Here is an 11643-nt window from a genome sequence, read left to right as displayed (position 1 = left end):
CTGCTGAGCATGACAAGGCCTAAAAGGTAAATATTGACCTAGCCACGATGAGAGCAGGAAGCTGAGTGCCTCTGAATCACCTCTGCAGGGCTCAGAGAGTCTCTCCCCACTGCCTGCCCTCTTCATCACAGCTGCTGCTCTTTGGGATGGCTCAGACCAGGATGGAATGGGACAATAGCTGGGTTATTAGAATAAACCTTTATTAGAATAAACCAAACCAGGTTGGAAGAGACCTTCAAGATCATCGTGTCCAACCCATCAACCAATCCAACCCACCCAAACAACTAACCCATGGCACCAAGCACCCCAGCAAGTCTCCTCCTGAACACCTCCAGTGATGGTGACTCCACCACCTCCCCAGGCAGCCCATTCCAAAGGGCAATCACTCTCTCTGTGTAGAACTTCTTCCTAACATCCAACCTGAACCTCCCCTGGCACAGCCTGAGACTGTGTCCTCTTGTTCTGGTGCTGGCTGCCTGGGAGAAGAGACCAACCTCTGCCTGGCTACAACCTCCCTTCAGGTAGTTGTAGAGAGCAATAAGGTCACCCCTGAGTCTCCTCTTCTCCAGGCTGAGCAACCCCAGCTCCCTCAGTCTTGGAACAGTCAGGGTTGGAAGCCTTGAAGATCACTCCAGCCATGGGGAGCCTTTGAATGTAGGCAGAGGCAGTGTAGCCTTTAAGGTGCCTGAAGAAGAGCTCAACCCTCCCAGCTGTGGACACTTTGCCTCTTCAGGCACCTGCACACATTCTGAACACCTGCCCCCAGGTTTTCTGTGCCTCAGTTCCCATCTCTCCTCCTGTAGCACCAAGCTGATTCATTGATTAAGGGCTGGACACGACCAGCCCCTGTGCCAGGGGGTCTGCAGGGGGGGCTGAAAAGGCTTTTAAACAGCAAATGCATTTTAGAGCAGCATCTTCAAATGCTCTCCCAAGGCCCCCTTGCCTTCCACACCACGCTGCCCATGCTGTGCTCAGGGCTGTGCTTCACAGCATGAGCTGAAACGTGGACCAGGTGGCATTTGGTTATTCCCCAAGCAGCATCCTGGGGATGCTGTTGACACAAGGCAACAGCCACAGGCAATCCTGGCACCACTGGCTTGAAGAGCAGCTGCTGCAGGCAAGGAGTCAAGGGGGCAGAGAGTTCCCCCTGGGGTCTCACCCTCCTTGGGGACAGCACAGCTGGGCTGGGCAACTCCTGCCACTGCTTGTGCTGGCTTTGATGGTTGGGTTTGGACACAGAGAACATGAAAAGGCTCAAACAACATTCCACAGAAGCTTTGATGCTGAATGGCATGAGGTAAAGCTGGCACAGTGCAGGTGCCCTGCCAGCTTGCTGCCCAGACCATGCACATGTCAATGCCTTTCATACCCTGTGCCCTGCCAGCTCCTCACCACATCTCCCATTGTGACCTGCTGGCCTCTGAGGGCACGGCCACAGTGCTTTGCTTCCTACTGATGCTGCAGTTAGGAGCTGGACCTTTGCCTCTCAGGTTTCTGAGACTGTTCTTTGAGTCCTGGATTGGCTCACCACCTCCCCCCTGCTTTGTAGGGCTGTGGTTTGCCTGCAGGATCACCCTCAAGCAAGGGGAATGCAGCCCTTGGCCTCAGCTTCCCTGGACTGAGAAAACACCAAAGTGTGCTGCTGGTGAGAGGAGCTGAGCTTTGCTTCTGGCAGTGCTCTTCATGTGAGCACTTCCCTGTCTCACTCAAAGCCTTTCTTCTTCCTAGAAGTGGTTTCAGTTCTCTGAACCTGCTGTCATCAGACCCTGAGGCTGAGACCAGGCTGAGCTCTGCTTCCCTCCTTTGTCCCCTGAATCAACCTCATTCACCTTGCTTTGGGTAAAGTGCAGCACTAAAGGAATTTGGCTTTCAGTTGACTCTGGGCTTGGTTCATTCCAGCCCTGGTGGTGGGTGTGCTGCTAAGAGGAGCAGAGGAGGCCTTTGCAATAGTGGCCTCCTCTCTGCCATGCCAGTGGAGCACATTCCTCACCAACAGCCTCAGTGAGGGTGGGAGGAAGCAGCTCAAGACCTCCTTAGCCTTGTTGATAGATTGCTGAGTGTAGAAGTGTGAACTGAGGGCTGGACTGAGAGAAGTGTAAATCCTCACAGTCCTGCCTACATGGAATGGGATCCTTGCTGCTCCACCCCTGAGGGTTTCAAGAGAAGGAGAGAATGTTGATTGTTTCAGAGAGAGAAGTGAGCAGCAGCTAACAAATCCACCAGGGATGAAAAAGGCTTCATCTTTTCTGCAGGCATCAAGAGCTGGGCAGGGGAGCTGTAGTCTCACAGCACTGCTGCATCAGGAGCTATTAGCACAGCTCCAGTGACAGCTCTAAAGGCCAAGTGCTGTCCATGGAAGCAGCCTTTTGCTTTGCACAGAGCATCTCCCCAAGGGCAGAACTCCAGTAGGCTCTGGATGCTTCCACTGTGCCACACTGTGCCAAGTCCTGTAGTTCTGCACCTGATTGTTTTGCCAGAGAGTGGAGATATCCTGGGTCTGGGTCTTTGGTGGTAAAGAGCAAACACAGCTTCTGCTGGGAATGTTGGCTACATTCTCAATTAACTGAGCCTGGAATTGGAACTGGAATCTTAACTCAGCCTTTAAAGCAGTCCAGAAGACATGTGGAGACTATGCAAGAGGTGGGGGAGAGGAGGAGAAGTGGAGGAGAGGAGGGGAGAAGAGATGGAGGAGAGGAGGGGAGAAGAGATGGAGGAGAGGAGGGGAGAAGAGATGGAGGAGAGGAGAAGAGGAGAGATGGAGGAGAGGAGAAGAGATGGAGGAGAGGAGAGGAGAGGAGAATAAATGGAGGAGAGGAGAGGAGAAGAGATGGAGGAGAGGAGAGGAGAGGAGAAGAGATGGAGGAGAGGAGAGGAGAAGAGATGGAGGAGGTGGAGCTCCCTGCCAGAGCAGCAGTGGAAAGAGCCTGAGGGCTCCATGCCCTGCTGACACCTCCAAGGTCAGCTGTGTTCATTTGCCCTGCACTCTTTGCAGGCCACAGCACTATTTCATGCAAGCAATCAGCTGGATTTTAATGCCACTAAGTCATCCTAATCCAATCCCACCTTTCCCCCCCTAATCCCACACCACTTGCAAGTTCAAGTCTTTGAAGAACATGGCCAGGACAGTGTCACTGTCCCCAGCTGAGACAGCATCTGGGGACACAGCATTGCTCAGTTCTGTGCAGCTCAGCTCCTCTCTTGCTTTGAGCTGCTCTGGAGTCTCCGGGAGCTGCAGTTTCGTTGTGGGATGTGGATGTGGCAGCAGCCACTGCTCTGTGCTGTCCCTTCCAGGGAAGTGGTTCCTGGTACTGACAGAGGAAAGGAGAGCTGATAGAGACTCCTCCCTGAGGTAGTCTGTGTCAGCTGTCACTGAGGACCCTGGCTGCTGTCTGTAGCATCCTCCTTGCTCCAGCAGGGCCAGTGGCAGCTGGGCTGCAGGCTCATTGCTCCCCACCCCTTCAGTCTGCAGTGCCAGCTGCTGCCCTTGCCAGCAAACCGACCCTCTTGTGTCACTGCTGTGCCACAGTGCCCAGTTTGGTCCCTGGCCTTTGTAATCCCAATGGCTGCAGCTCTTATCCAGCCCCTGGGTTGTGAGATTTCCACCTGGAGAAACTTCCTTCAGCCCTTGGGTTGGCTTGGAGCTCTTCCTGTCGAGCTGCTCGGTGCTCCCAATGCACATGCCGTAGGTCAGGGACAGATTCTTGCTGGAGGTGGCAGCAGGAACACTTTGGTGACTGATTTGGGGAGCATAACAGGAAGGCTCTGTGCTTGCCAAGCAGGGTGGCTGCAGCACTGGCACAGCCACCTGCTGCTGATAGGCAGTTTCTGGCGGAGGGAAGGACCACGGTGCTGGCGCCAGGGCTCTGTCCAGACGGTGACTGATCTGTGGTGCCTGCACTTCAGGGAAGAGAAGTGAAGATTTGGACAAGCTGATGGGCTTGATAATGTGTTCCACTGTCAGGGTGAGAGGCTGGAATGATGGAATCCCTCTGAAGTCCTGTTGAAGTTGAGAGAATACAGAATTAACCAGGTTGGAAACGACCTTTGGGGTCATCAAGTCCAAACTATCACCCAACCCCATCTGATCAACCAAACCATGGCCCCAAGTGCCTCATCCAGGCTCATTTGAAACACTTCCAGGGTGGTGCCTGGATAGAATCATAGAAGGGTCAGAGTTGGAAGGGAGCTCAAGGCTCAGCCAGCTCCAACCCCCTGCCATGGACAGGGACACCTCACACCACAGCAGGTTGCTCACAGCCACATCCAGCCTGGCTGCAAACACCTCCAGGCAGGAGGCTTCCACCACCTCCCTGGGCAACCTGTGCCAGGCTCTCACCACCCTCCTGGGGAAGAACTTCTTCCTGACATCCAATCTGAATCTCCCCATTTCTAGTTTTGTTCCATCCCCCCCAGTCCTATCCCTCCCTCACACCCTCCAAAGTCCCTCCCCAGCTTTCTTGGAGCCCCCTGCAGATCCTGGAAGGCCACAATGAGGTCTCCTTGGAGCTTCTCCTCTCCAGATTGAACAGCCCCAACTCCCTCAGTCTCATAGGAGAGCAGCTCCAGCCCTCTGCTCATCCTTGTGGCCCTTCCCTGGACACCTTCCAGCCCCTCCAGATCCTTCCTGTAGCAGAGGCTCCAGAGCTGGATGCAGTGCTCCAGGTGGGGTCTGAGCAGAGCGGAGCAGAGGGGGAGAATCAGCTCCCTCGACCTGCTGCCTACACTTCTAAGTGCTCTCACCTCCCCCTGCTCAGCCAGCAGTGCTGGGTAGGGGCATGCAGCCAGTCCCCAGCACCTCCAAGGTTTGCTGAGCACTCACCAAAGCCGTGGGCTGGGCCCCATGCTGCTTGATGTATTTGTAGATCACATAACTGATGGCAGCAAACACCAAGCCGGCGCAGAAGGCGAGGGCCACGAAGCAGTAGAGCAGCCAAGTGTTGTCTGGGGGGGAGGGAAGAGAGCAAGTGGGAGATGGAGCTTTAGAGAGCTGGGCTGGAAAAAGGCACAGGAGATTAGGCAGGTGGTGTTCTAGGGCTGGTCTCACAGGACTAGAGGCATGGGCTGGTCCATGTGGTGGTGCTAGGTCATAGGGTGGACTGGGTGACCTCAGAGGTTTGTTCCAGCCTCTGTGACCTGATGTTTAAGTGAGGAAGGTCAGTGTTGCTTTGGTGTCTTTCTCAAGGCTATGGTCATAGATTCACAGAACCCTGGAATGGGTTGGGTTGGGTTGGGTTGGGTTGGAAGGGACCTTCAAGATCATCCAGCTCCAACCCTCCTGCCACGGGCAGGGCCACCTTCACCAGACCAAAGCCTCCTCCAGCCTGGCCTCCCCCCCAGCCCTCCAGGTGAAAATCCATTCCTCTATGGATCCAGCATCCCAGCTGGACATCTCAAGGAGCAGTTAACCACCTCACCTGCTTGTGTTCTAACCCAAAACACCTGAGGCTTGCTCCTCTTCTGGAAGAGGCAGAGGTAGACTGTTCCATTGTACTCAGTGTCAGGCTCCAAGTTGGAGACCTCGAACTCTTTGTTGTGCTCACTCTTTGTCCACTGTTCAAACACAAAGGCAAAACCCTGTGCTTTAGACAAGCCAAAGCCACAGCTTGCTTCACTCCAGGCTGGAAAACCAGCATGAAAAGTTATTTGCCAGGGAGGAGCTGTAGGGCTGTAATGATTTTGTGGATGTGGAGGTCTAAATAAATTTGTCTGCTGCTGCTGCTGCCTTTAGTTGCTGCATTTCAGCTCCTTAAAGCTTGAGCTAATGAAGTCATCCCCAGCAGTTTTATTTCCTTCTGCTTATCCAGCACCCCTGGAAACTCCACTTCCTTCCCCAGGACTTTAGGGGAGTGCTTAAAATCCCTTTCCCCCCTCCCTGCTCTGAGACTTTGCTTGTAAATGCAGCTTTCATTTTCTTCCAGCTGGGCTGCCCTGGCCAAGGTAATCCTGGGGGGAGCAAATGACAGCCCACCACCCCCTTACACATTAGAGCTCTGAGGTCCTTCCCTGTCCTCCCCAGAAATGTGATTTACCCAAGTGGCCTCAGGCTGAGCTTTACCTTTTGCTGTGTCCTTTGGTTGAATATTGTTAAGTGGTAATCAACAGGACCAAACTTGCTGTAGATGTCCTCCACAGTTAGCTGGTGGCCACCCTCATCTCTCAGGGGGGTGTAGGGAGGCTGGATGAGGAACTTGATGGAGCGTACAGAAGGGACAAAGCTCACTCCTGGGGCTCCAATAGTAGCTGGAGGAGAGAGGAAAACAGAGCAGTGTCAGCTGTTGAGTTAAAGCTGATGCATTATCAGCTCAGTGTTTACACATTGCCCCCAGGCTCACTCCAAATTATCACTTCTGCTCCTGCACAGGAAGGGATTTGGGCTCTGTTTCACTGAGCACAGCAGAAATCTGGCAAGCAGAGATCTCTTCTTCCCCAGGGTTCTGCCACCTGCAGTCTGTGTTTGGCCCTAGAATTCTCACCCCAAGCTTTGCCAGTTCCAGAAGGACCTCAGGGAACTGTTTGAAAGAGTCCAGCCCGGAGCCACAGAGCTGCTGCAGGCAGTGGAACGTCTCCCTGTGAGGCCAGGCTGAGAGCTGGGGCTGGGAGCAGAGGAGCCTGAGGGCTGCCCTCATGGCTGGGGATGAAGATGTGCAGGGCTGGAGCCAGGATCTGCTCAGGGATGGCCAAGGACAGCACAAGGGGCACTGGGGGCAAGCTGGAGCAGAGGAGGTGCTACAGGAGGGGACAGAAGGGAAAACTTTGTCCCTGTGAGGGTGCAGAGCCCTGGGGCAGGCTGCCCAGAGAGGCTGTGGAGTCTCCTCTGGAGAGCTTCCAAACCCACCTGGATGTGTTCTGTGTGCCCTGCCCTGGGTGATGCTGCTCTGGCAGGGGGGGTGGACTGGATGATCTTCCCAGGTCCTTTCCTACCCCTGACCCTCTGCCTCCACAGCAGTTCTTCCTTCAGGCAATTTGCCTCTTCCTTCTCTCCTCTGAGCCCCCTCTGCTCTCAGACCCCGGGGACGTCCCTGCGCCTTCGCCCCTTTGTCTCCTTGCCCAACGTGAAGGCTTCTTCAGGCCTCCCCTCCCTTCCTATCAAGCTGCAGCAGTGCAGTGGGAGGCAGAGCCGAGCTGGGCACGCTGCAGACCGAGGGAGAGGGGCAGCCAGCAGGCTGCAGCGGCTCTCAGCTCCGGTACCTACTCTCTTTGCGGGGCTCAAAGCGCTCGGAGCGCAGCCAGCCGGGGGAGCAGAGGCTGTGGCCGGTGGCCCTCACCCTGCCGTAGTAAGGCTCTGTGAAGTTCTCTGTCTCTCGAGTGAGGTTGCAGAAAGGCTGGGTGATGCCCTGGCACTCCTGCTTGCTAAGCCAGGTTTTATCTCCATACCTTAGGAGAGAGAGGGAAACAAAAGCTTTCAGTGCCTTGGGCGGAACACAAACCTGCTCCAGAATGATCCTGGCTGCCAGGAAGGCCAAAGGCATCCTGGGGTGCACCGAGGAGCAGGCAAGCAGGGCAAGGGAGGTTCTCCTCCCTCTCTGCTCTGCCCTGCTGAGGCCTCATCTGCAGCACTGTGTCCAGTCCTGGGCTCCCCAGTGCGAGGAGGGCAGGGAGCAGCAAAGGGCAGCGGAGATGAGCAGGGGACTGGAAGATCTCTCCTGAGGAAAGGCTGAGAGCCTTGGGGCTGTGTAGCCTGCAGAAGACTGGGGAGGGGGAATCTTACCAATGATTATAAATCCTTACAGGGTGGGGGCCGGGGGGGGGGTGGGGCAGGGCCAGGCTCTTCTCAGTGGTGCCCAGGGCCAGAGGGAGCAGGCACACACCTGCTCTGGCAGCACTGCTCTGCCTTTGCTCTGCTGACACCACCAGAGGAAGCCAATTGCTGCCTTTGCAGGTGAGGAAACTGCCGGCTAGAGAGAAGGAGGCTGCTGAAGGCAAGGAGCAGCTCTGTACTGCAGCACAGCTGCCAACCCAAGGGGTGAAAATATTTGCTTAGCTGAGCCTCATCTGCCAGGTTTGCAGCAGAAACAGCAGAATCTGCTTCTCATCCTCCACCCTTCCCCTCTGAGGGCAGTGAGCCTAAGGACAGGACCTGTGAGAAGCAGCAAACTTCACCTACTGTTTGTACTGGACATCAAAGAGAGTGCCAGGGGGGATATCTGCTTCAGTTTCCCAGGTCAGGATGTTCTCTAAGTTTGTAGAGGCAAATCTTGCTTGTTTCAGGCATGATGACCTCTCTGTAGTCACAGTCCCTGGGGAAGCAAAGAAACCAGCATGGAAAGTGTGCTCTGGCATCCCAGCCCCAGGCTGAGCACAGCTCCAGCACTGCTTCTAGTGAGCAGCAGGAGGTGGGGTGGGAAGCAGAAGCTTGAGCAGAGCAAGAGCTCAAGCCACACTCAGGTCAGCCTCTGTGCCTCCCAGAGAAATGAGAGTCAGGAGTCTTTGCAGCAAGGCTTCAAAACCCTCCAAGAGTCAGAGAGAGAACCCTTGGATTCCTCACCAAGGTAAAGCAGTCAACTGGCTGGGAAAGGAAGGGCAGAGGCCTGGTTTGGAGGCTGGCTGTGAATGTCTCTGCTCAGGGAAGTAATTCAGTTTCACACCTGTGGGGATGGGGCAGCCATTGACCTCTGGGGCTCTGTGTTTTATGGGATGGAGATTGCCTGTGTGCAGAGACAGGCAAAGCCCTGGAGCCTGGACTCTGCTCTGGGTGTGCCAGGGAGAAGGCAAACAGCTCAGCTCCCTGCTTCTGAGCCCTCTGCCTCTTCCAGGATGGGTTCTGGCTTTGGTAAACACAAGGCTCACTTGTCCTTGCCAGATGTGCCCCTGGTCTGAGCTGCCCATGGAGAGCAGAACATCAGCAGGGTCCCTCTGCAGCAAATGGCTCAGAGCAGGCACTGCTCAGGAGTGTCCCAGAGGCTTCTGGCTCTTTCTTGTCGTGAGAATAGCCCAGACCTGCCTCCTGAAGCTCTCTGACTTGCAGAGTAACCTTCACAGTTTACAAGCTGTGTAATTTTGGGTTGCATACACATCCCCAGAGAGCATTTCTGCCTTCCTCCTCTGGAGGCTTCCAAAGCCAGCCTGGATGTGCTGCTGTGTGGGCTGCCCTGGCTGAGCCTGCTTTGGCAGGGGGGTTGGACCCAGGGATCTCTGCAGGCCCCTTCCAACCCCTACCATTCTGTGATTGCTCAACCCTTGGTCTGCAGTGCTGATGAACACCTTGAGGGTGCCTGGGCTTCAGCCTGCTCCTGCTGGGAAGGAGCAGTCCCACTTGTGGTGCTGGTACATGGACACAAAGTCAAGGAGTGCCCCCATGAAGAAGTGTGGTGATGAGCAAGTTGAAGCAGCACTCTCTCACAGAGGGGAAAACTGGGGACCACAATGGGGGTGACTTCAACAAGACCACACTGAGCAGCTGTGGCAGCACTGCAGCTGCTCCTGGGCCTTCACTCCAAGCTTTCCCTCCAGCTGCCTCCACAGAGGGGAGCTGAGTGTCAGCAGGTCAGAGGAGCTTGCTGCAGAGGAGGGGAATGAGGCAGACAGGCACAGACCCAGTCCTGGGGCTTCTTGTGCTGGCATTTGGGCAGGGAAGCAACTCAGAAATGGCTGCAGCCTGGTCCAGCTTTTGTCCTCAGCTCAGTTCAGCCCTCAGCTGCTCTCACAGGGCTCAGCAGCACCTCCTTGGCAAGGCAGAAGTGCAGCAGTTGGAACAATGTGGGTGGGTTCCCCTTGTCTGAGCAGCACGAAAACTGAGTCACCAATACCCTGAGCACATCAGAAGTGGGAACTCTCCATCTTCCCACAGCCATCCATGCTCCACACAGGTATGCAAAGCAGCCTGACACAGGCTCAGTCAAGCAGGGACAGGGAAAACCCAAGGATATTCCACAGTGTGAAAGTCCCTTTGCTTTGGCTCTTGCTGAGGTGCCTCCCCTCCAGCTTAAGCTCTCAGGCACAGGAGCAGGTGGTGAAAAGCTTGCTTGCTGCAGAGCTGGCATTGGGAAACATTGCAGCTTTGTCCCTGCTTCACCCAAGGGGAGCTTGACACAGCTGGAGCAGGACTCAGTGGCTTTCAGGGTTGCCTTCCTTGTTTGTACCTCATCAGGGCTGTTCCTGTGCTCATTTTGTCTCCTCTCAAGGCACAGAGGAGCTGATCTAACCCCCCTGTGTCCTCTAGTCCAACATCTGTGTCCTCTTAAGGTGCAGAGGAGCTGATCTAACCCCCCTGTGTCCTTTATTCCAACATCTGTGTCCTCTTAAGGTGCAGAGGAGCTGATCTAACCCCCCTGTGTCCTTTATTCCAACATCTGTCTCCTCTTAAGGCACAGAGGAGCTGATCCTAACCTCCCTGTGTCCTTTATTCCAACATCTGTCTCCTCTAAAGGCACAGAGGAGCTGATCCAACCCCCCTGTGTCCTTTGCTGCTGTCGGCTTGGGTTGTAACACACCAGCAGCAAACTCCCTCACAGGGAGGAATCTTTTCTTCTCCCTACTGATCCTCAAAGCACTGAGCACACCAACTGCACTTAGGAGCTATTAAAAGGAGAGAGCCACAAGGAGGAGACCTTTTGAGCCACCTCAGACAGTAGCTCATTCTCTAGGTCTTCCTTCAGTAACCAGGACTGAGCTACAAGGGTCAGGCAGGAGCAGCCACGATGAGCGACAGGAGAGAAGTCGACTTACCAGCCAGGGAAAGCACAGCCAGGACGACCAGAAGTTGCTTCATGAAGAGCTATGCAGGCCAGGCTGGGAGAGCAGGCAGCTGATCCTTCCTGGGTGCAAGTGAATCACCTTCAACAGGAGCTAAGCTCTTGCCTGTGAGGCCAGGTCGGGTTCGCTCCCCCGCGAGAGGCTGCGGAGCTCTCTCCTGCCGGCTGCATCGGGATCGGAGGTCAGCAAGCTGCGGATCCCTGCGCATGTGTGGGAGACAAAGGAGTGACACCGGCAGCACCTCTCCCTCTGGCAGGACACACACCTCCCTGTGCAAAGGTGCACAAGCCAGAGGCTTAGAAAATGCCCAGCTTTTGAAAGAGAGCCAAAGAGCAGAGTGCTGATAGAGAGCTTCCTGCCTGCGAGCCCTCCCCGAGCGCTGTTTTGGGGCTTGCTTTTCTGGTCAGGTAACTTTGGCTCCTGAAAGCTCTGGCAATGGAAAGTTGGTGCTGTGCACAGAGCTGGGCTGAGAGCTGCTGTGAGTGAGGCACCTACTGCCTCAAGCAATGCCTCCAAATGCTTCCTTAGAATGAAAGCCAGGCTTAGGAAGAGATTCCTGCCAGTGAGGCTGGGGAGGCACTGCCACAGAGAGGTCCTGGCTGCCCCCTCCCTGGAGGGGTTCAAGGCCAGGCTGGATGAGGCCTTGAGCAACCTGGGCTGGTGGGAGGGGGGGTGGAAGTGGAAGTGGATGATCTTTGAGGTCCCCTCCAACCTAACCTATTCCATGGATCTCTGCATCCTCTGTCCCTGCTCTACCCTCGGGGCCAACCACCACAGCAATCATTGCCCCTTCTGCTCTCCTCTTCAGCTCAGCTCTTGCTGTCCCCTGCCCTGCTTCAAGCTGGATGCTTCAGACCATGCCAGTGCTGCAGAGCTCTCATTTGGTCCTTTCCAGCTCAGCTGGAGGAGTGCAGAAACCTCTCAGCTCTGTTAAGCAGGGCACACCTAGGC

At 55.3% G+C, this 11643-nt stretch overlaps 1 protein-coding gene across 3 annotated transcripts; it reads right to left on the bottom strand.

The window, feature by feature from the left end:
- Nucleotides 1–210: 210 nt before the first annotated feature.
- IL22RA1 (interleukin 22 receptor subunit alpha 1) lies at nucleotides 211–11103 on the bottom strand. 3 transcript variants are annotated; one of them, XM_068159149.1, is made up of 7 exons: nucleotides 10666–11103; nucleotides 8105–8237; nucleotides 7193–7374; nucleotides 6056–6240; nucleotides 5415–5550; nucleotides 4820–4941; nucleotides 211–3997 (listed from the first exon to the last, which is right to left on the bottom strand). In XM_068159149.1, the coding sequence occupies exons 1-7, from the start codon at nucleotides 10706–10708 to the stop codon at nucleotides 3074–3076; spliced, it is 1725 nt and encodes a 574-aa protein (XP_068015250.1). In that variant the 5' UTR covers nucleotides 10709–11103; the 3' UTR covers nucleotides 211–3073. The 3 variants fall into 3 exon arrangements, with proteins under 3 accessions (XP_068015250.1, XP_068015251.1, XP_068015252.1); XM_068159150.1 differs by lacking the exons at nucleotides 7193–7374; nucleotides 8105–8237 and having other exon boundaries at nucleotides 10666–11102; XM_068159151.1 differs by lacking the exons at nucleotides 7193–7374; nucleotides 10666–11103 and having other exon boundaries at nucleotides 8105–8199.
- Nucleotides 11104–11643: the final 540 nt, after the last annotated feature.

This window comes from Melanerpes formicivorus, unplaced genomic scaffold (genome assembly GCF_026170545.1).
Source record: "Melanerpes formicivorus ecotype bairdi unplaced genomic scaffold, bMelFor1.0.p_v2 SCAF_45, whole genome shotgun sequence".
NCBI lineage: Eukaryota > Metazoa > Chordata > Aves > Piciformes > Picidae > Melanerpes > Melanerpes formicivorus.
The sequence above is the reverse complement of the archived record's forward strand: the minus strand, read 5'-3'. Positions and strand labels throughout refer to the sequence as shown.

What these genes read in the sequence shown, in the direction of transcription:
- IL22RA1 (XM_068159149.1), bottom strand. Translation starts at nt 10,708, where the DNA reads ATGAAGCAACTTCTGGTCGTCCTGGCTGTGCTTTCCCTGGCTG. An exon ending in TTTGATGTCCAGTACAAACA is followed by an intron (nt 7,375 to 8,104) that starts GTAGGTGAAGTT and finishes CTCTCTCCTAAG; the next exon opens with GTATGGAGATAAAACCTGGC. An exon ending in TTGGGTTAGAACACAAGCAG is followed by an intron (nt 4,942 to 5,414) that starts GTGAGGTGGTTA and finishes CCTCCCCCCCAG; the next exon opens with ACAACACTTGGCTGCTCTAC.